We start from the raw sequence: 23808 nt of genomic DNA on the forward strand, positions 1-23808 counted from the left end.
ATTACACAAATGTCATTACTTTTATATCACATAATACTAATAAGATTATTTTAGTCATTTATATTTTTTCCTACTACATACACTAAATTCCGTACATAAAGCAAATAAATACTTAAATAAGGGAATGATGGAGTATATATTAAAATATAGTGTTTAAAATATTTAAATATATATTTTAAAATTTTAAATCATATTACATTCACATAAAAAAAATAATGAAATAATACAATAATATACTATTATTAATTTATTAAACTCCATTACTTTAAAAATCGTATCACTGTCCAAACACGGTAATTATTTAAGGACATATAGAGTATTTTAGAAAAAAAAAAAAAAAAAAAACTCAAAAGCGACGACTAGTGTCAACACTCTAACTACAAGACAGAAAGCACGCGATTATGTATAACAGAATACACTGTTATTTTATATAAAAGAAAAATATGTGCCGTGTTGTTTATATATTTATTTTATATTGTATAAATATGCTTTTTTATATTAAAAATCAATAATATATTATATTATATTACATATTATGTTATTATAAGATGTGAATATGTATTGTATATTGTATTAGTAAGTATCGTTACTTATGCTTTTAGTGTCATATATATATGGTAACCGAAACAAAAAAAAAAATTAAATTAAAAAAAAAAACGAACACATTTTATAATTCCTTGTAAAAATATATTTTTTCCTATAAAATATTATATTCAAATCATTTGTGAAAGCAAAATTCAAAACTATAAAAAAGTTTAATTTGTTTGGTATAATTTAAATTTTATAAAAATTAATTTAAATAATATTTTAATATAATGTGAAAAAAATAATTTATTCCTTTGGAACTGGACATATTAAAGATAGTAAACAAATTCATTTGAAACTTAACCAAACAAACCGGAAAATCCTTTGTTTATTTTAAAAAAATTTGGCACAATATTCATCAATAGTAATTTTTTATTTTTTTTAAAAAAAAAGCTAAATCAATTGTATTTTTTTCTTATAAATATTACATTATCAAAATTTTCTAAAATTTTAAAATTTTTATTATTCATTTAAGACGTTTCTCATTAAAAAAATATATTCAATTGTTTTTGGTGTAATATGCTGTCGATTGCAATAACTGATTTTTTTTTTCCTAAATATTAAATCAAATTACTATTTAAATTATAATTTAAATTAAAAAAAAAAATTGATTTCAAATCTAAACCAAACACACCCAAAATTTCTATCTTACAGTCTCAAGTAAACAAACCCAATTTGCTTGTCATTTGAATTTTTTAAAATATTTTTACAATTATTATATGTCGTATTTTATGCGTATTTTATAATGAAAATTTTCCATTTTAATATCTTAACATAAAATTAATTTTTATATTTCAAATTATAAATAAATTAGATTAATTGTTATTATTACAGACTGCATGGTAATAACTTATGCGGGAGGCTCGGCAACTTGCTCACATGCCGAGTTTGGAAATATGAAAATTAGGGTGATCCAGGACCTTAAGTCCCGGGATGATCCAAAACAAGATCCTAGGTCATGAATGTGCTGCAGATCGTTTTCTGGAGCGGAAATCCTGTGCGCAGTTAGAATTTGGTTGAAATAATTTAATTAATATATTTTTTGGGTGCACAAATTTATTAAATCACAAGTTGCATTGTCGATCAATTTTTTCCATGTCAATTATAATTAAATATTGTAGGAAATATGATATAAAATAAATGTGTATTATATGAATTTTTGAATGATAATATATTATTTCAAAATATACTGCTCATTCCGTCTCATAACAAACTATCAATTTTTCCATTTTAGTCCGTCTCATAACAAAGTATTCATTTTATTTTATTTTTTTTAGTAATTGTACTATCTATCTAACATTATAAATACTCTTACAACTTACAATATATTACACAAATATCATTACTTTTATATCACACAATACTAATAAAGTTATTTTAGTCATTTCTACTTTATTCCTACTACATCCCAATATAAAACTAATATTTCTAAAACTCGTGCAAAAAGTAAATGGATACATAGTTATGGGACAGTGGAGTATTAAGTAAAATATGTATTTGATTTAATAATTTTGAAATAAGAAAATTTTGATAAATAGTACTCCCTCTGTCCGCCTCTCAGGGTTACATTTATCTTTTGCGTCATTGTACTTAATCAACATTAAAAATATTCTTATATTTGTATAATTTTTTTATACAAATATCATTCTATTAGTATTATAAGATACTAATAAAAATATTTTTATATTTTTTTCTTAATTTATACAATATTTTGATATAATAATTAATATTATATTTATTCGAAGATTGACTTCATTTTCTTTGCTATATATTATTTCGTTATTCAAAAATTAAAATACAAAATCAAATCCCAACAAACTCTAAAGAAGATAGCCATAAAGTTTATGCATAAATATGACACCGTTTATTACCGATTTGTTTATATTCTTTTCGTCTTTCAAATTTATACTTAAAAATTTTTTTGGTACAAATATTAATATATAAAATTTGATTGATATTTTTTGTTATTTTCTATCATTTATAATAAGAAAAATATAAAAAATAATATATTTTTTTTATTAAATAAAAAAAATAAGAACATTTTAAAAGATAAACAAAAATATAAAATAGACTCGATTTTTAAGAGAATATGGAGTATTATTTTTTCGCAGCCTTTTTCGATGAATGACTTAAAATAGGTGTGTTAGGTTGTAGTTTTTGAAATTGAATATTGTTTTTAAATAGTAAAATATTAAAGTAAAATAATTATTTAATGTAAAATATTTAGGTATTGCTATAATATTTTTGATGTAAAAATAAATTTTATTGTAATATAGAAATTAAAATAAAAAATTGATTTTTTTTTCTTTCTAAATTTAAAAAAATAGTCACTCTATTTCAATTTTTTTTTTTTGTTCATATTGATGTTTTAGTACGTTTCACATATTATGTCCCGTTGTCTTTTTTGAAAAATAATTACATTTAAATTTTTTAATTTTAATTAAATTACTTAATTATTTTAATATTATTCTATTATAATTACTCTTATAATAATATAATTATTTTTATTAATGTGATGAGAATATAACACAATATAAAAGACAAAAAGAGTAGTAAAAATCATATGAAAAAACTGAAAGCAAACTCAAAGTGTGTTTGTTTTGTGAGATAATAAAAATACAAAAATAATAAATATGTATAATATATTACTATTACTTTAAAAAATATGTGTATATATTTTGTTAAAAGAATACACTCTCAAGAAAAAATAAAAAAATAAAAAAATGGAGCAGTATTTTGAGTGTGTTTTAGATAATATATATATATATATATATTTAATTATACAAAAACTCTACACAAAATAAAAGAATTAAAAAGTTTGAAAGTAATACTCCTTCGGTCCCATATTTTATGTTTGGTCTCCGATGAATATAAAAATTTAGATAAAATATAATTAGTAAATATAAATGTATTAGTAAGTATAATTATCATATAATAAAATTAAATAAATATTAAAATTAAAATAACTAAATAATATAATTAAATTTAAAAATTATAAACTATAAAGTTTAAAATATAATTAAAGTGAATAATTATATTTCCTAAAACTAAAAAAACAAATAAAATGAAACAGACCGAAATAAAAATAGTAGACGAAAGAAGTGGAACAAAAAAAAGTAAAATATTTGGATATATATGCAATACTATTAATAAGACCGGATAAATAGAAATAATCTCATTTCTCTCAAGAGAATTGAGAGTTGAGAAGTAAATTTTATTCTCTCATTTCTCTGTAATATATAAAGAAATAAAAAGAATTGTATACCGTATATTTATTTATTTTTTTATTATATTATATTATTTAATTTTTATATTTTTTAAATTATATTATTTCAATTTTATAAAACATCATATTTAATTAATTATTCAAATATTTATATTTTTTACTATTTTTCAATAAAATTACACAAATTTGATTTTAGAAAACATAGTATCTAATTTATTATTTAAATAAGAAAATTATGAAAAGTATTTATTCATAAATTCTTACTCGTTAATCATTTATTCATGATCGATCAATTTAAATAGCAGCATTATTTTACATTTTTCAAACGAATTGTCTATTTTACCGAACAAGAAGAATAAATTCTAATTCTTTATTAAATTCTATTTTTTACAATTCAATTCTTTATTCTTATTTACTTGTAATTTTATTTTTTTGTACCAAATTTTCATTAAATAGTAAATTATTTATAAATGTTTAAAGTGTGCGCCGTAAACAGGAGAACCTACACCAACCAATAATAATACTCTCTCTTTCAGTTAAATTTATCACATTACTAATTTTGACAATATATATTTAATTATTATCCTTAATTCAATGCTTATTTAAAATATATACCATCAATTTTATTACACTATGTCTCTTCATATACTTTCATTTCTAACTAAATTTTCAAAAATACTCGCAACTACCTTTCATTTTTTTCAATAAAATATTTATTTTTCTTAAACTCCACGCTGAACCGAAATAGGCAATTTTTAGTGGAAGGGAGTAATAAAAAGCAAACATATACAACTCCAAGTAAACACTAAAAAATACTCCCTCTATTCCATAATTATGTATCAATTTGCTTTTTGCGCGAGGATTTAGAAATATTAGTATTATATTAGGATGTAATATGAATAAGGTAGAAATGACTAAAATAACCTTATTAGTATTGTATGATATAAAAGTAACTATATTTGTATAATATATTATAAATTATAAGAATATTTGTAATATTAGATAGATAATATAATTATTAAAAAAATAAATACTTTGTTATGAGACAAATTAAAATAAAAAAATGAATAGTTTGTTATGAAAGGACAAGAACATTAAATAATTAGATATGATAATCGAGGTCAACGGATAACCTGGTCAATGTTCGTACAGTTCATCATTAATTGGTCAACTTTGTGAGGCTTACAAAGAAAAGATTTCGTGAGAATTGGTTCGTCTTTATTTGTTGGAGTTAACTTTTACTTTTATTAATATCTATTTCTATGTACTATAATAAATTATTCATTTTTTTTATTTTAATATGTCTCATAATAAAGTATTTTTTTTTCGTAATTGTACTATCTATCTAACATTACAAATATCCTTACAATTTACAATATATTACACAAATATCATTACAATTATATCACACATACTAATAAAGTTATTTTAGTCCTTTTTACTTTATTCCTACTATATCTCAATATAATACTAATATTTCTAAAATTATATGCAAAAAGCAAATTGATATTTATTTATGGGACGAAGGGAGTATTTTATTTATAAAATATTATAACTATTATGTCTATACAGTTTGGTACAAATTTCAATAAAAATAGTTACTTCATCCGTCTCAATACGATAAGTTTTATTTATCATTTTTGTTCGTCCCAAAATAATAGTTTTATTTTCATAAATAATTATATCATCATAAAACTACCCCTACTTTTTCATTTTTATTACACAACTGCCACTATGTTTTACACTAATACATTCACAAGGGCAAAAAAGTCTTTTATCTATGCTTTTTACCAACTACCAATATAATATCAATATCCATTAAATCTCGTGCCCAATCCAATTAAGACTATAATTTTGGGACGAAGTGAGTAATATTTTTATAATAAAAAAAGTGTGATACTTCATTTGTTCTTACAACAATTATTAAAAGAAAACTTAATATAAATTTGAATGAAAGAGTATCAAAATTACTGTTATAAAAAAAAAAAAAACATATTTTTTTATACTTCACAAAAAAAATAACTACGAATAAACAAACACACAGAGGTCTGAGGATGTGGATTTTATCAAATTTTTATTATTTATCAAAAAAAATTTCTCCAAAAATATAAAATCAAATATCTATTTTTATTTTCTATATTATACTAAATAACTATTTTTATATTCAAAATATCATATCAACATATATTTATGCAAAATTTTTATTATTCAAATCTTAAATCAAAATTCAAAACTCCCAAACAAATCCTTAAAATCTGTTTGCTTTTTACTTTTGAATTTGTTTTGTTTTGGTTAGTTATTAAATGCAAAATAAAATTTAATTTTTATTTTATTATTATTATTATTATTATTAGCCTTAGATCTATTCCAAACATTCATGACTAGATAAATAAATAAATGAAGATATTTGACTACAAGCACGTAACACAACTTCATGCATGCATGCAACAACAGCTTGATTGTTTAGAGCTCCATGGATTCTATGAACCAGATTGATCCACACCGTTCAGAGTGCTGACTAGCACAAAACGAATCGTCCGGTGTCGGGGTCCAGGATCTTCCTTCAATACACAAGCAGACAGCTAGATTCAGTTAATCATAAAAAGAAGTTGACTAAAATATGTGAAAGAGTCTACGTTGATTACTCTAAATTATTAACATGTTACTCGTTCATATATAAATATCTCTAAGAAAAGTCAAAACCCCTAGTCAAACCACTTTTGGTAAAATAATAAATAAATAATACTATTCCATCGTACATTATGGTTGCGTTTGTTTGAGGATTTAGATTTTAAATTGAAATTTAAATAATAAAAATTTTGAATTTGACTAGTTGTATGATGTGATGTAAATAGATATTGATGTGATATTTTATATGTAAAATTGATTTTTAATCATAATATATAAAATAAAAAATAAGTGTTTGATTTGATATTTTTTTAAAAAAAAAATTATGAATAATATATTTTGGGAAAAATCTTTAAAACGAACACACCCTATATAAATATCTTATTCATGAAATATGATGCACTTTTAAGATACATTAGCGGTGAAATGGTCGACACACGAGATTCAAAATCTTATGCTAAAGAGCGCGGAGGTTCTACGTGTAATATATTAGCTTTTTTGAAAAAATATATTAAATATTTGCTTTTTTGATAAAAAGAAATATCTATATCATTTTATTTATTAATTTGATAGGTAGGTAAAACAAGGAAAAAGAAAACTATTAATAAATGAAGAAAGATTTGAATATTTTAAAGTAGAAATAATAGTAAAAAAATTAGACAAAGTAAGAAATATGTAGATCCTTGTTAGATCGAAAAATAATTAACAGTTGAAATTTATGCTATGTATAATCTTTGAATGAATTTAGGGTTTGGTTGTTTGGTGTTTGAATTTTGAGTTGAGATTTGAATAGTAAAAATTTTGAATTTGAATAGTCGTATGATGTGATATAAATAGGTGTTGATGTGATGTTTTGTATGTAAAATTGACTTTTAGTATAATATAAAAAATGAAAAATATGTGTTTGATTTGATATATTTGAGGGAAAAAAATAGAATGAATAGTGTATTTAAAATTCAATCCCAAAAAAATAATAATCTATATTTTATTAAAAACTATGTAGACTTGTTGAGATATTTCAGATATTTAGTTTTAGATTTAGTAGATTTATATTTAGATTTGATCTTATCCATATATTAGATTACTTAGATTTGAATATATCGAGTATGTTTTGTGTTGCATATATATAAACTCCTTCATTTTGATGATCAATAATACGATTTCATTATTTTTCTCCCAAAATTTTAACATAGTATTGGAGTTTAATTTTTTCATACCATAAATATAGCCTACCAACCCTCGTTTCTTCGGATACATTCAACCTGGATTGTACCCGGAGGTCTTGTAATTTTGAGATCATGTCTTTGAAAGTCTATCTTTTTGTAAATCTGTTTGCTATCTGTCATCTGTCTGTCTGTTGCCTGTGTGCTATCTAAAATCTATATGTTATCTGTCATCTGTTCATTGTTTGTCTGTTACCTGCGTGCGATCTAAAATCTGTCTTGCGATCTGTCATCTGCCTGCTGCTTGTCTATTATTTACGTGCGATCCGTTTTGTCTCTTGAATTTGTGTAAGATTTGTTCGAAGTCTGCGATTTATTCTATGATCTGTCTGGTGTCTACTATTTGTTTTGTGATCTTTATGATTTTTGCAATGTGATCTGTTTGTTGTCTGTGATCTGTTCTGTATTTGTCCGATGTTTGCGATCTGTTCTGCAATCTGTCCGATGTTTGTGATCTGTTTGCTATTTATGATTTGTCTGATGTCTGCGATATGTTTTGTGTACTATCTCTCTACGTTTAACTCTGATTTCATTCAGAGTTCTATCGTTTTCGTGTCTGCGTTTAACTCTGATTTCATTCAGAGTTCTACCGTTTTCGGCTCCGATGGAGAGTCATGTAATTTCGGCTCCTGTAGAGAGTCATGTCGTTTTCGGCTTTGGTAGAGATCATGTCATCTTCGGCTCCGGTGGAGAGTTATGTAATTTTCAGTTCCGATGAAGAGTCATGTAATTTTTGGCTCTGGTAGAGAGTTATGTCATTTTCGGCTCTGGTAGAGAGTCATGTCATGTTCGGCTCGGTGGAGAGTTATGTCGTTTTCGACTCTAGTAGAGAGTCATGTCATTTTCGGCTCTGGTGGATAGTTATGTCGTTTTCGGCTCTGATGGAGAGTCAAATGTTATTTTTATTTGCATTTTTTATTGTGTTTATATTCAACTTTTTTATCAAAACTCAAGTTGGTTTCTGTTATCCCACTTGAGTTTCAGATGAATGTGGAGATATTTTAGATATTCAGTTTTAGATTTAATAGATTTATATTTAGATTTGGTCTTGTCCATAGATTAAATTACTTATATTTGAGTCTATCGAGCCTGTTTTGTGTTGCCTATATATAGACCCATTTATTTTGATATTTAATAAAAATGATTTTATTATTTTTCTCCAAAATTTCTAACAAGACTGAATAATGATGATTTGAGTTTGAAACGATAAACAAACATATCCTAATATTATGATATTTTGTCCCTATTTCTTTTATGCTGAAAAAACTGCACAATTAACGCAACATACATAAAAATGCGTGTAGAACAAGACAATATAGGCGCGATTTGAGTTCTGTACGCAAATAACTGAGAAAGATATATAATCCTTCAAAACTAAGGGATTAGATCAAGAGGGATAAAATCACTCATCCCACAGTGATATGGTTTATTTGAAGAGTCAGAAGCCTTCCACCAACTTCTTCCTCGGCCAATGGAGACATTTACCAAAAGTTATTTCCACATGCTTGTTCACAAAGCTTTTTCAAAAGCCACTGAAGAAGATTCCTATACCAAGGTATGCGTTATGGCTCCCCGAAAGATGCAAAAGTTTTGTCGCATATCCGGATGGTACCTTGCACGGATCGAAGCGTAGAGCAGGTTTCGCGCAGTTCTAAGAATGCATACAGGTGAATGGATTGCCGGAGTTTCAGGCTCCGCATGATAGATCACAGTTTTTGAAAATGGAGCTGGTGGCATATACCATGCTATTCATTTTGTTGTCAACCGTCATGCTTTGCCTCTACTTTGCTACTCGGACTCAACCACAACCATTAGTATGCTCCAGGGTGAAATAGGAGACATTCACCCTTATGTGTCTATCATTCTATCAATTCAAAGCATGTTTTGACAATACCTTATGATTCTAATACGATACATTCATTATGAAGAAAATGAAATAGCTAACCTTCTAGCCCGTCTTGGATCACTGGGCGACGAACTATTTACTACTTGGGCATACCCCCGGATGATGCCTTAGCGCTGCTCCAAGCCGATAGAACCATCTCGACAAAAAAAAAAAAAAAAAAAAAAAAAAAACTAGTCAATTATAATTACATAAACAAAGGCATGACTTATTGGTCATAATTTAGTCAATTGATTATATAAATTAAGAGTTATGAATTAGGGCTTGTTTCTTTAGCCAAGGTTTGGGCGTTTTCTGTAATGCCCTAATTTTGAAATATATAAAATAATATTATTATAGCAAATAAATATTTTTATAATATTTTAAGATTAATAAATTAATATTTTAGAATAAATTTTATTTCTATTTTGTATATTGGTTATAATTATAGAGACGGTTAAACGGATAAATATCGATAAAGATAAAGATAAATATAAATAAGGATAAATATAAAATATAATTTAATAATTTAATAATATAATATAATATAATAAATAAATAAATAAGATAAAGATTTTGTTATATAATCGCTTTTATGGTTAATTTTAGCCTTTAACATTGTATTGTGGGCCGAATTAGAAGGTGACGACCTCATGATGCAGTGTGGCGGTAGCATTTTCAGTATGAACCAAATGGGGATGTTACATTTTCACTGTGAAAATGCCCAAACCTGGACTGTTTGTGTTTTGGAGGACAAAGTCTGAAAAAGCCTTGTCCTTTTTTTTTTTAATAAAATAATAAAATTTTTAAAATTATAAATGTAAAAAAAGATTATAATAATTATAATTGAATAAAATATATATAATATATATATGTCATTTTGTAGAAAATAAATTTTTTTATAATACAAATAAACAAAAATTTATAAATATATATATGTATATATAAAATATATTTTATACAAATTAATATACATCTATATTATTATGAATCTGTTGTCTACAGTTTGGCCGACCCAAACTGCGGCAGATTTGACTTTATTTTTTATTTTTTTAAAATTAAAATATAATGTGTGTTTCTTTTGGTTGAGTTTGAGAAATTTTAGTTTGAGTTTGGTATTAAAATAATGTTTGATGTTATATTTTGTGAGAGGAAAACATGTATTTTTTTTTTCGGAAAACTCATCGTCCAAATAGTAAAAATTGAGAAAATTGGGGTAAAGAAACATAACCTTAATATTTATTATAATTATAAGGGAAAAAATATATAAAATATATATGTCATTTTGTAGAGAATAAAATTTTCTATAATACAAATAAATAAAAATTTGAATATATATGTTGGGTATAATATAAATTCATAATCAAATCATACAATATAAATTTTATCAATTAAATTTAATACACATTTATATTATTTTATTCATTATCCATCAAATCAATACACATAAAAAACTCCCAAAATCTCAACCAAACCCAAATACAAAAGAAACAACAAAATTCAAACCCATTTCAAAATTCAAATAAAAATCAAATCCAAACCGAAATTTTTCCAAAAAGCCCATAAAGAAACACACCCTTTGGGATCATAATTTCGATATTTTATAATTTAAACTTGCACAAATCAAAGGTTTTGAATTCGGGGTTAAATTTTAAGTAAATTATCCTAATTTTTCTTCAAATAATAAATCCAATTAAGTTTTTTTTTAAAAAAATCATCCTTACAAATTTTCTTCCTATCAAAAATTAAAATTAATTACCTTGTACGCTTTTTTATCCATAAAAAATGATGACATTTTAATATATACCGAGTGACATATTACAATATTTCAAAGATCATATTTTATAGATCATGCCATCATCTGAATTGCATAAATTATCATGACCCGACGATTGTATAATTTTTATGTCCTGATTATGTGTACACATCATATTTCGGATACGCTGATAATAAAAGTTTTTCCATCCGGATAAAAATATAAAAGAAAAACAAAAGCTATGGTCCGTGGAAAGAGGTGGTGAATAATTTGGTGCACTTAGATTTGTAGGAATAATTGCTTTGTGAAAGGAGGTGGCGGATAATTTTGTGCACATGATCTATAAGAATAATTGTTTTGTTAATAAGTTAATAATGCATATTAGCAATAACCTTTTAGTAGTACTAAATAATTAATAAATAACTATTATATACTATTGCAAGAGGATAAAGATAAATGAGTCAATTATATACTCTTTTTGTCTCATATTTATCTATTTATTTATTTTTTCACGGAATTTTAGAAATGTTAATATTATATTGGGATGTAGTAGAAATAAAGGTAAAAAGACTAAACTAATCTTATTAGTATTGTATGATATAAAAATAATATCATTTGTATAATATATTATAAATTGGAAGGGTATTTGTAATATCAGGTGGATAGTACCGTTACTTAAAAAAAATGAATACTTTATCATGAGACAAACCAAAATAGAAAAATATATAGATTGTTAAGGGACCGAGAAAGTATATAATTGTTAAGGGACCAAAATAAAAAAGTGTATTAACTTACTAGTTGCAGATTAAGGAATTGGATAATTTGATGGGTTGATTTGGAATAATATCTTTTATCTGAGCTATATAAAATTATATATGTAATATAAAAATAATAAATGTATAGCGTATCAATTATTTTTTGGATAAATGTTCTGACCCTAATTAAAATTGAAATATAAATTAATTAACTATTAATTATATATACAGCTGTAAAATGGGACCATGGCATGAATATTTATGTCCCTCTATGTATATATTTCAAGAAATACATATGATCCACTTGTGCAATTATTTCTGCAATATTTACAAATTTAATAATACTAAGCATATTTGCACTATTGTTTTTGGGTGTTTTAAATTTACTGCCTTTGTTTATTATTGATATTTCATAACAATTATTAAATATGTGGGTTCAAATCCTTTGTTTTAAATTAAATTTTTATATTTAATTAAATAAAAAAGTAAAAGAAAATTCAAATATCCTTTCCAAAAAGTCAAAAAAATTCAATTTAAAATATTATATTTTATTTTTTTATATAATTTTTTGTTCCACGCACTAAAAATCAATTCATTTAAACATGTAGGATGAACCGAACCAGTATTAATAAGAAACAACTTTAAAATATAATTTTTTTTAAAAAAAAATTATTTTTACTATATACATCATTAAAAAAGAATAATTAAAATATGGGTGTGTTTACTTATAATGCTTTTTTATTTTGATTATGAATAGTAAAATTTTAAATTGAAATTGTTGTTTGATATAATATAAATATACATTGACGATATGTTTTGCATATGAAATTAGATTTTAATGTAATAAAATAAATAAAAAAATAAATATTTAATTTAATATTTTTTTTAAAAAAATTAAAATACTATAATAAAATTAAAAATAAAATCTCATTAATGAAACAGAGCCGATAAAGTATTACATAATTAAATTTAATAATAATGTTTTCTTTACAACTAGTTATGATATATGCATTGATTTCGGTGAGGGTGGGCATATAAGGGACTGCCTAGAGTGGAAATTTTTCTAAGACCAGGACTACAACACCAGAAAAGATCCAAACCATCCATACTTGTGAGATCTACGTTCTACACAACACAATTGTTCTCATTGATCGATTCCGGTCCTTGTAGTCCCGGGACCATCATCTTTCAGTAGAACCCCCTGAATTCAGACAAAACCGGGTAAGAAGTTAGGAGCTGTTTGTTTGGATTTTTATCCAGTAAATTTGTTTTCTTGTCGACTTGAGTTATGTCGTACTGTTTCTAGTTATTTTTATTTTGTTATGTTCATTTACAATTTCTTTCTCTTGTATAAATATGTCTATATATATATATATTCATATGGATTATAAATAATTTACGGTTAATTATGTAGATATATTTTTATTTTTAGACTATTGGATTTGTATTTTTTATTTTTTTTATTTTTATAAAATAGCATGCAATGTATCTTATTAAGGTATAATATTAAAAACAATTAATTAGGTTGTGTGGTTTTTTTTCTATATATATAATATATTATATTTTATTATTTTATAAAAAATAAATATTCAATATAAAATATTAATTTTTATGTATTTACACAATTTTTTATAGTTCACACCAAAAAATAATACATCAAATCAAAACACTAAACAAATAAATCCGTAGTGTTTATTATTATTATTAAAAAAACTATCTAATTAAATATTTAATTTTTATTTAATATATTACTAAAATATTAAATACCCTTTATTTGGTATTATTAGTAATAGCAACTTTTCAAAAAAGTATCTTACTTAAATAATTATTTTATAGTAAATGTCAATCTTTTTACTTTTCACAAATTTTTTAAAACTTAAAAAAAACTATTTCTTCCTTCTAATTTGAACCGCGTCATATTTGAAATTTTATAATAGATTAAAAACTAATATTATTTTATTGGTCAGTAAAAATTTGTAAAATTTTTTAATATTTTTGTCATTTGAGTTTTTGTATAAAGTAATTGCACGTGTAATAGTATGTTTGTAATTTAAATAAAAGTGAGAATAATTTGTTATTAGTGTACGATTACTTTTTCTAAAATAAAAAAAATAATACTTTGAAATGGAAGAGGTGAAAATGATAAAAGTAATACTCCCTCCGTCCCGGTGCAAGATTGATGTTTACTTTTTGTACGTAGATTTTTAAATATTAGTATTATAATGGGTTGTAGTTAAAAAGACGAAAATGCCCCTATTAGTATTGTGTAATATAAAAGTAATGACATTTGTGTAATATAGTGTAAGTTGGAAGGGTATTTATTATGTTAGGTAGGTACTACAATTACTAAATTAGAAAATAGTAACCTTGTTTTGGGACAGAAAAATAAAAAATGACAACCTTTCGTTGGGACGGATAGAGTATTTGAATTGAATTGAAACGAGAGGAATATTAATTTTCATTCAATAATAAAATATTATCAATCAATTATTTATATCAAATTAAATGTTACTACGATATTCAAACAACTACTATCTTTAACTCAAAATTTTATCCCTTTCAAAATTCCAAATCCAAATTCAATCCTACTATATACATTACTCCGTATTACCGTAGACACATAAATTTAGGTAAAATATAATTAGTAAGTAATTAAAAAGTATATTAATAAAAATAATTATAAATTAAAATTAAGATAAGTAAATGGTTTAATTAAAATTAAAAAAAATTATAAAATTTAAAATATTAAAGTGCATAATTATATTTTCAAAAATAAAAAAAAACAGTTATGTGAGACGGACAAATATAAAAAATAAAAACAAATGATGTGGATCGAAAGTAGTATTATTTTTCCCAAACCATGTGGGCAAATAGAAAATTCAACAAATTGACAATAAAGGCAAAAACTACCCACGGAAGATAATCATAATAATAATAATAATAATAATAATAATGGGTACAAATCCTCGCTTCATTATCACCTGCTACATATGGTTAGCCTAGTTTGTCTTTCTAGTTTACAGGTATATATTAGGTTCGATCGCACTTTCGGATAGTGGATACGATTCTCACGTCAAAAAAAAAAAAAAAATAATAATAAAATAAAATAAAATTAATAATAATAATAATAATTCCTGTTTTGGAGCAACCAATACTTGTTATTCTTCCTTACCTGAATTCGTCTTCTTCCTTTTTCGACAAAAAAGTTTCTGCAAATCGTATTTATCATCGTTCCCAAATTTGATTTGACTCCTTCAATTCTTCATTACTTTTTTTTTTTTTATATATATATAAAATAAAATTGTTTATTATTATAGGGTTTCAGACGTACTGTATTAATTTCAACTGCTCCATTTATTCATTCCCAAAACTGCTTCCTTCCCATTTCTCTCTCCATCTCTATCCCTCTCTTAACTGCTGCATTTTGTTTCTCACTGATAGATATATAGAGAGAGAAAGCAATATATATATATATATAGAGAGAGAGAGAGAGAGGTTCAAGTACCGCAGAAGAAGAAGAAGAAGAAGATTAATAATGGCTTATTTGGGGGAAAAAAGATTTCTTATTAGAATCATTTTTGCAGCTTCTCTGCTATTTTTTACTTCATTTTCTCAGCTTCTTCCTCAAGATGAAGGTAATATACATACACCCATCTGTATCTATTTATATATATATATGCTCTCTATCTAGAACCATTTTCATTTTCATTTTCTATATATTTTTAATTGAATTTTGAATTAGGGTTTCTTATGCGTAATTGTTGCAGTTTATGAACATTTGGGGATCAATTTTCTGTGTTAGTTGAAATAATTTTGAATGTGATGAAATTTTATGTGAAAATTTAGTGCCAAATGTTACAGTAGTTGGAATTTGGAATTTTGATTGAAAATTATGTGAAGGATTGTACTATTATTTTTATTTTTATTTTTTATTTTTATTTTTTGAAGATAACAATGGAGGTTGATGTGTGAATTTTGTCGTTGTCTTTTATTTAATATTATTTATATTTATTTATTTATTTATTTTATTATTATTATTTGGATCTGTCAGCAAATGGCAATTATTGTAGCTTTTTTCTTGATGACGATGAGGTTGCTCTGTTAATGTCTGGAAATGGATAATATAATAATAATAATAATAATATAAAAAAATAAAAATAATAAACTAATAAATAATTGATTTTGAAATGAGAAAGATCTGTTTTGACTTTTCGTTGGCGTCTCTCTCAGACAGCTTTGGTTTTGTCAGCAGTCTTATATGAATTTATTTTTTTTGTATTTTCAAGATTAAAAAAATATCTTAATTTGTTTTCTTTTTTGGATGCGTTTTGTAATATATATATTTATTGATTTACAAAATCCCTTATGTTTAACGTGATTGATTTGAAATTATTTGCTTTTAATTTTCGATCAACTTCTAATTTAATAAAACCTTTAGTCCTAAACTGAAGTTTTAGTATTTGAATTCTAAGTTTGTCGATTTTTCTCTTGCAAAATATCTTATCATATACTCCGTTCCATTGAAAAGTTATCATTTTTCATTTTCGTTCGTAACAAAGTTATCATTTTTTAATTTAATAATTGTACTACCTATTTAATATAATAAATACTATTTCAACTTACAATATGTTACACAAATGTCATTACTTTTATATTACATCAGTATTTTTGTCTTTTTTATTACAATCCAATATAATAACTGTAAAAAGCAAACACCACCCTTCCAGCGGGACGGAGGGAGTATTATTTTATTTCTAAATTTAAACCAAAATTTTTTAAACCCCATAAAAAAATCTTATCTCAAAATCAATTTCAAACACACAAACAAACTTAATTGTTTTTTAATTGACATGTTTTTTTATATAGAGTATAAAAAATTGTGTCCTTAGTATAAAAAATAAATAAAATTTTGTGTTATTGTTAAGTTGTTGTGAATTTATATTATATATTGTGTGAATATTTATATATTACTCCCTCCGTCCTAGATAATATGTGCCTACAATAATTTAGGTAAAGTATAATTAGTAAGTTATTAAGAAATGTATTAGTAAAAATAATTATTATATACTAAAAATAATTATAGATTAAGATTAAAATAACTAAATAGTTTAATTAAGATTTAAAATTTTTTAAAATATGATTAATGTGTATAATCAATTTTCCAAAAGAAGAAATAACAAATTATGTGGGACGGACGAAAATATAAAAAATAAGGACAAATTATGTGGGACGGAGAGAGTAGTATACTTGTGTTTGTTTGAGGGATTGAATTTTGAGTTGATATTTGAATCGTACAATTTTTGAATAATAATAGTTGTATGATGTGATATAAATAGGTATTGACGTGATGTTTTGAATGTAAAATTAATTTTTAATATAATACTTATAAAAAATAAAAAGTAGGTATTTGATTTGATGTTTTGAGAGGGAGAGAAATTGGATGAATAGTAGGATTTGGCAAAAATCGTTTGTCCTTTAAACGAACACACCTATTATGATGTGTTTGTTTAGCAGATTGGATTATAAATCCAGTATTCATTCCAATTTTTCTCCTAAAAAATATTAAATTAAACACCTATTTTTTATTTTTTATATTATATTAATAATTAATTTTACATTGAAAACATCACATCAACGATACAATTATTCAAATTCAAAATTTTTACTATTCAAATTCCAACTCAAACTCCAAACAAACACACCCAGAATAAAAATAATTTTTAATAAAATATTTTATTTGATAAAATAAATATCAAATGTGGCATATTCTTTAGAAATAAGAAATACTCTATACACGCTTTCAATCTATTTATTTTTTTTAATGTAAATAATATTTGATAGAATGTTTTGTGAGAGAAGAAAATGTATTTTTTTCTGGAAAATTTGGTTAAAGAAGCATACCCTAATATTTTGTGTTTGATGGGTACACTGCAAGTGTGTTGACTTTGGAGGTTTGGATTTTGAGGTGAAATTAGAATAGTAAAAGTTTTGAATTATAATGATTGTGCGATGTGATATTAATATGTATAAATATGTATTGATGTGATATTTTTAATATAAAATTAATTTTTAGTATAATATAAAAATAAAAAATAAGTATTTTATTTTATACTTTTTACAGAGAAAAAATTTGATAAATAATAGTAAAATTTTACCAAAATCCTATAAACGAACGCACAGTAATATAGTATTACCTTAATGCTTTGTGGAAATCATATCTACACAATTATAAAATAGATCCGTTAGATGTGGTCAATCCAAAATAATAAAATAATATATTGATAAAAAAAAAAAAAAACAAAAATAGGAAGTATAACAAATATAAATGGTAAATAAACAATAGTTATTTATTTATTTTTCAATTGAATTCTTTGTCCAAAATAGTTAAAACAACGTTCGTACTGACGAACAACGTTGTCTGTAACAGTTGAAACTCTTCGAACAATATCCTCGAATCTTCGGATCCCGTATTGGAATCTTAGTCGAAGCGCTTGCAACGATGCCAAAGGTTTCAACGTAACCATTGTCGATGGCGACTACGACATATATAGCCGCGTGGGGTGCGATTGTTCATTCAATAGCAACACCGTGTGCCATGTCACGGCCATGTACGCTACGCGCCGTTTTTTCACTTAAAATTCTTATTCTTACATGCGCGCGTATACTTATGTATGTGTATACATAACTCGATCTTTTCCTCATTGTCTTTGCCTCGACAGCGAATTGAAGGGACTTAATCTAACCGGAAATTTGCCTGAAGCGTTCGCGAATCTCACTCACCTGAACTTGCTGTAAGTATCATTGCTGACGGTATTCGCCATTCGAATAATTGGCTTTGATTTTGTTAATATATATGTAGAAGCAATATATTATATTTATGGTAGTTGTCTTATTTAAGAGATTCGTAGGATTCTTAGACGATTTGTATATCACTCATATTCTTATGATTGAAATACAGCATTTCAGTTTCATATTCTAACAGTTTTGAACATTCTGTTTCCCCGTTTCAGCGATCTAACACGGAACTACCTCAACGGTTCGATTCCTAGAGCGTTTGGACGGCTTCGTGTTAAAACATTGTAAGTTTTTTTTTTTTTTTTTTTTTTTTCATTTTTTGGAATAATTGCTTATAATCTATCGGTGGTTTGAAAAATATATATCATAAACATAAAAACTGCGCAATCTTTCTCATGTTCTAAAAAATATTGTATAAAATTTCTTAAACTACAGTGTTCGGACAACAATCATCTTCACCGATCATTAAGTGTAGACATTTCGAAGATTTTGTACAATATTTTTTAAAACATGAGAAAAAGTTACACAATTTTTAAATGTCCGAGGCATCGAACGATGCTTACGTGTTTTGTTGTAATAGATCACTTCTCGGGAACAATCTCACCGGTCCGATCCCGGATGAGATCGGCGACATCACAACGCTAGAACAGCTGTAAGTATTCAGAGCTATACGAATCTCATTTCTCGAATACGATAACTTTATACGTTGAATACCGTCTATTCATATGCTGAGTAACGATCATTTCATGGCACCGGTGTTGTCCGATTTCTTGCAGGGTTTTGGAAGACAACATGCTCGAAGGAAATCTCCCGGCGAGTTTGGGACGGTTGAGAAATTTGAGTCGAATGTAAGATTTCCTCGACCATTATCCTAACATTGTCGTTAGAAAAAGTTGATTCGATCATCTCGTCTAAAAGCTTTAAATTTGAATGCTGCAGTCTTTTCTCGGCGAATAACTTCAACGGGACGATACCAGTAGAGTACGCCAACCTAACGAGCTTAACAGATTTGTAAGTAACAAAATCGTCCTTATCCAAGACATCAACGAGCTAGTCGCATACGAAGCTTATATCTACGCATATATATCGATATACTCATCGAACATTCTTACTATCCGCAGTAGGATAGACGGGAGCTCGATATCGGGAAGAATCCCGGATTTTATAGGCAACTGGACGCTACTCGATCGATTGTGAGTCTAGACTTTCGTCATTACATCATTCGATATTTATCCCGGAAAGACTAACGAAATCTTCCACAGAGATATACAAGGAACGTCGATGGAGGGCCCAATCCCAGACACCATTTCCCGGCTCGTAAACTTGACGGAACTGTACGTAAGCCTAATATATCGTCGAGACCGTTGAGAGGTCGAGATATTCGTTCGATGATCTCGATTTTGTTCAATTTTCAGGAGGATATCGGATCTACATGGCCCGAGTATTCGGTTTCCCAACTTGCAAGGCCTAAAGAATATGCAAGAGTTGTGAGTACCGTATTTCGGATCGAAGCTAGGCTGCATTTACTTTTCGACTACGGGAAGCTAATCTTTGAATCGAATATTGATGCAGGATACTAAGGAATTGTTCGATCAACGATTCGATCCCATTTTACCTCGGCGACATGACTGAGCTCAGAAATATGTAACGATGTTCTTCCCCTGTTTTTTTCTCGACTGTTTTCGCTGTACATCGGGAGTTATATCGCTGACGGGCTTCGTCTGGGAACTATGTTCTTGCAGAGATCTAAGTTTCAATGAGTTGCGCGGAGAAATTCCGGGGAATTTCAGTTTGCCGAGACTGAATTATCTGTACGTAGTTCAGATCGAGCTCGATCCGCGTCTTTCTTACTCTTCGTTTAAGTATACTTATTCGACGATGAATTCCTACCGTGTAGGTTTGTGTCGCACAATTCATTAACTGGTAACATCCCAGGATGGATCGTGAATACCCGACAAAACATGTAAGAATTCTAGGCCGTCATCGACTTCTTAAGGACATGTTTCGATACTTACATTGTTGTCGCTTCAGGGATCTCTCGTACAACAACTTCACCGGGTCGACTCCAGTCGGGTGTCAATCCTCAAACTTGTAAGCATTCATAATATACATTTATCGATCTTTTTCTGGGCGCTCAAACAACTAACCTAACATCGTCGCAGGAATTTAGTCGCCAGCCACTCGGCCGCAGCCCCCAGTTCGTAAGTGTTTTCGCTATTTTTCGATCGATCTTTCTTACGACGCTGGACTAAATTACGAAGCCTATTGGTTTTTGGACAGCATTCCGTGGTGTCTGAAGCCGGACATCCCCTGCGATTCAAGCTCCCGATGTAACTACAAACATGGCATCTGTTTTCTTCTCATATACTTCGTGCGATTGATGCCTTCATAACCATCGCATCATTTTGCAGATCACTCGTTCTTCGTGAACTGCGGAGGCGAGAGGACGACATTCGAAGGGGAAGAGTATGCGGAGAACTCGAACACGAATGGACCGTCGCATTACGAATACCACAACGAGTGGGCGTATAGCAGCTCGGGGCGATACATGGGGAACGATCGAGCGCTATTCATCGTACGCAACGACTCTCCAATGAATTCGCCGGATTCGGAGATCTACCGAACCGCTCGACTTTCCCCATCGTCCATCAAATACTACGGCCTTTGCTTGCGCTCTGGGAATTACAGAGTTCGCCTTCATTTCGCCGAGATAATATTCTACGACAACGCAACGTATAATAGCCTCGGTCGAAGGCTATTCGACATAGCGATCCAAGTAAGTCATCGTATATATATAGTCGAATTCTTTGCAAACTTTCTACAATTAGCTAACGATACCGGGATTTCTCTAATAGGGGAGGGTTGTCGAGTCGGACTTCGATATTATGAAGGAAGCGAATGGCGTTAGAAGAGGGATTTATCGGGATTACAACGTCGACGTGAACGGGAGCACGCTCGAGATTCACTTGTATTGGAGAGGAAAGGGGACTACGGCTATTCCGATTCGAGGTGTATACGGTCCTTTGATCTCGGCCGTTGCCGTTACACCGAGTATGTATTCGTGAAATCTTGATATTTTTGTTCTCTTTCGATACACATTATCGATACTATTCTTTCTATATCTCTAGATTTCGAAGTGAAGACGGGAGAAGGGCTATCGGCGGGAGCGATTGCTGGCATCGTCATTGGGTCGTTATCCGTCGTAGGTTTGATCTTAGCCCTTCTTTGGATGAAAGGCTACTTAGGAGGAAAAGAAGTCGAAGACAAAGGTATTACATCCGTCGCGAAAATCGCTTTTCTTGCATGCGATGAAACTAAGTCGTAACTACTTGTCTTGTCGATACAGAACTCCGAGCACTCGATCTTCAGACAGGTTATTTTACCCTACGGCAAATCAAAGCTGCCACGGGAAACTTCGACAGCGCTAATAAGATTGGCGAAGGAGGTTTTGGTCCCGTCTACAGGGTAAGTTAACGTAAAAACCGTACGCGTATTCTTACACCGCTCGATTTAGGACATCTTCGAAAGTAAGTCGTCGTGCTCGCTGTTTTAGGGCGTTCTATCGGACGGTACAATTATCGCAGTCAAGCAGCTGTCCTCAAAGTCAAAACAAGGGAACCGCGAATTCGTCAACGAGATAGGGATGATATCCGCCTTACAACATCCGAACCTCGTTCGACTCTTCGGCTGTTGCATTGAAGGGAACCAGCTGCTCCTAATCTATGAGTACCTCGAGAACAACAGCCTTGCCCGCGCACTTTTCGGTATTTTCTAATCCTACTTTTGACAGCTCATGTTTTCTGTTCTTGTCGACAATCTCACTCATGCTATATGTCATTCCTCGCTAAGGTCCCGAGGATCAAAGGCTGAAACTCGACTGGGGGACGAGGATGAAGATATGTGTAGGAATAGCGAGAGGCCTCGCGTATCTACACGAGGAGTCGAGGCTCAAGATTGTCCATCGAGACATAAAGGCGACCAACGTTCTTCTAGACAAGGATTTGAACGCTAAGATATCGGACTTTGGATTGGCGAAGCTCGACGAGGAAGAGAACACACATATCAGCACGCGGATCGCCGGAACCATGTACGTGTCTACCTCTCGAAACATCTATTTTATCGATATTTCGCAAATTCGTCGAAAATAAATTTCGATTTTTTTTTAGAGGATACATGGCTCCTGAGTACGCCATGAGAGGCTACTTAACAGACAAAGCAGATGTCTACAGTTTTGGGATAGTTGCACTTGAAATTGTAAGTGGCAAAAGCAACACTAACTACAGACCTAAAGAAGAGTTCGTATATCTTCTAGATTGGGTAAGGTTTTTCAACATTATGCTATATTACTATGTATTGGTTCTCTTACATGGCTTCTAATCCTAATTGTGGTATCTCTTACAAAGGCCTATGTCTTGCAAGAGCAAGGGAACCTTCTAGAGCTCGTGGATCCAAGCCTCGGCTCGGATTTTTCCAAGGTAGGGGCGATGAGGATGTTGAACTTGGCGCTGTTGTGCGCGAACCCCTCCCCGACTCTGAGACCGTCCATGTCAGCAGCGGTGAGCATGCTCGAAGGGAAGAGTCCCGTTCAAGCACCGCTGGTTAAGCGCGGAGGGATGGGGGAGGACATCAGGTTTAAAGCACTTGAAATGCTGTCACAGGACAGCCAGACACATGTGTCGTCCGCGGCTCATGAGAGCCGAGAACAAAGAGGTGTATCCATGGACGGGCCGTGGATAGACTCGTCTGTGTCGTTGAATAGTAAAGAAGACAGTAGGGATGATTCTTCGACAAGTAAACTTATTCCGGATGTGAAATAGTCGACGAATATAGCAACTATATACTCATAGGGACACATGGATTCGTAAATTAAACCTTCTATGTACGAGCATTCGACAATAGCTAAATTCAGACATGTTGTGCACCAACTAATAGCCACTGAAGTTATATCGAATGCAGAA

At 28.2% G+C, this 23808-nt stretch overlaps 1 protein-coding gene across 1 annotated transcript; it reads left to right on the forward strand.

The window, feature by feature from the left end:
* The first annotated feature begins 15385 nt into the window (after positions 1–15385).
* On the forward strand, positions 15386–23808 carry LOC127266162 (probable LRR receptor-like serine/threonine-protein kinase At1g53430). The gene is made up of 24 exons (XM_051296322.1): positions 15386–15690; positions 18483–18663; positions 18775–18846; positions 19066–19134; positions 19431–19502; positions 19627–19698; positions 19790–19861; positions 19972–20043; positions 20113–20184; positions 20266–20337; positions 20423–20494; positions 20593–20661; positions 20748–20813; positions 20882–20941; positions 21013–21051; positions 21131–21180; positions 21262–21626; positions 21706–21901; positions 21979–22119; positions 22197–22315; positions 22404–22614; positions 22700–22937; positions 23017–23167; positions 23254–23808. Exons 1-24 carry the CDS (start codon positions 15591–15593, stop codon positions 23665–23667), a joined length of 3045 nt encoding a protein of 1014 aa, XP_051152279.1. The 5' UTR covers positions 15386–15590; the 3' UTR covers positions 23668–23808.

Source organism: Andrographis paniculata, unplaced genomic scaffold (genome assembly GCF_009805555.1).
Source record: "Andrographis paniculata isolate CXL003 unplaced genomic scaffold, ASM980555v1 Contig74END, whole genome shotgun sequence".
NCBI classification, from domain to species: domain Eukaryota; kingdom Viridiplantae; phylum Streptophyta; class Magnoliopsida; order Lamiales; family Acanthaceae; genus Andrographis; species Andrographis paniculata.

Coding starts and splice junctions, on each gene's coding strand:
- LOC127266162 (XM_051296322.1), top strand. CDS start 15,591: ATGGCTTATTTGGGGGAAAAAAGATTTCTTATTAGAATCATTTTTGCA. Junction 19,135..19,430: donor CGGCTTCGTGTTAAAACATT/GTAAGTTTTTTT, acceptor TTGTTGTAATAG/ATCACTTCTCGGGAACAATC. Junction 22,120..22,196: donor AAAAGAAGTCGAAGACAAAG/GTATTACATCCG, acceptor TTGTCGATACAG/AACTCCGAGCACTCGATCTT.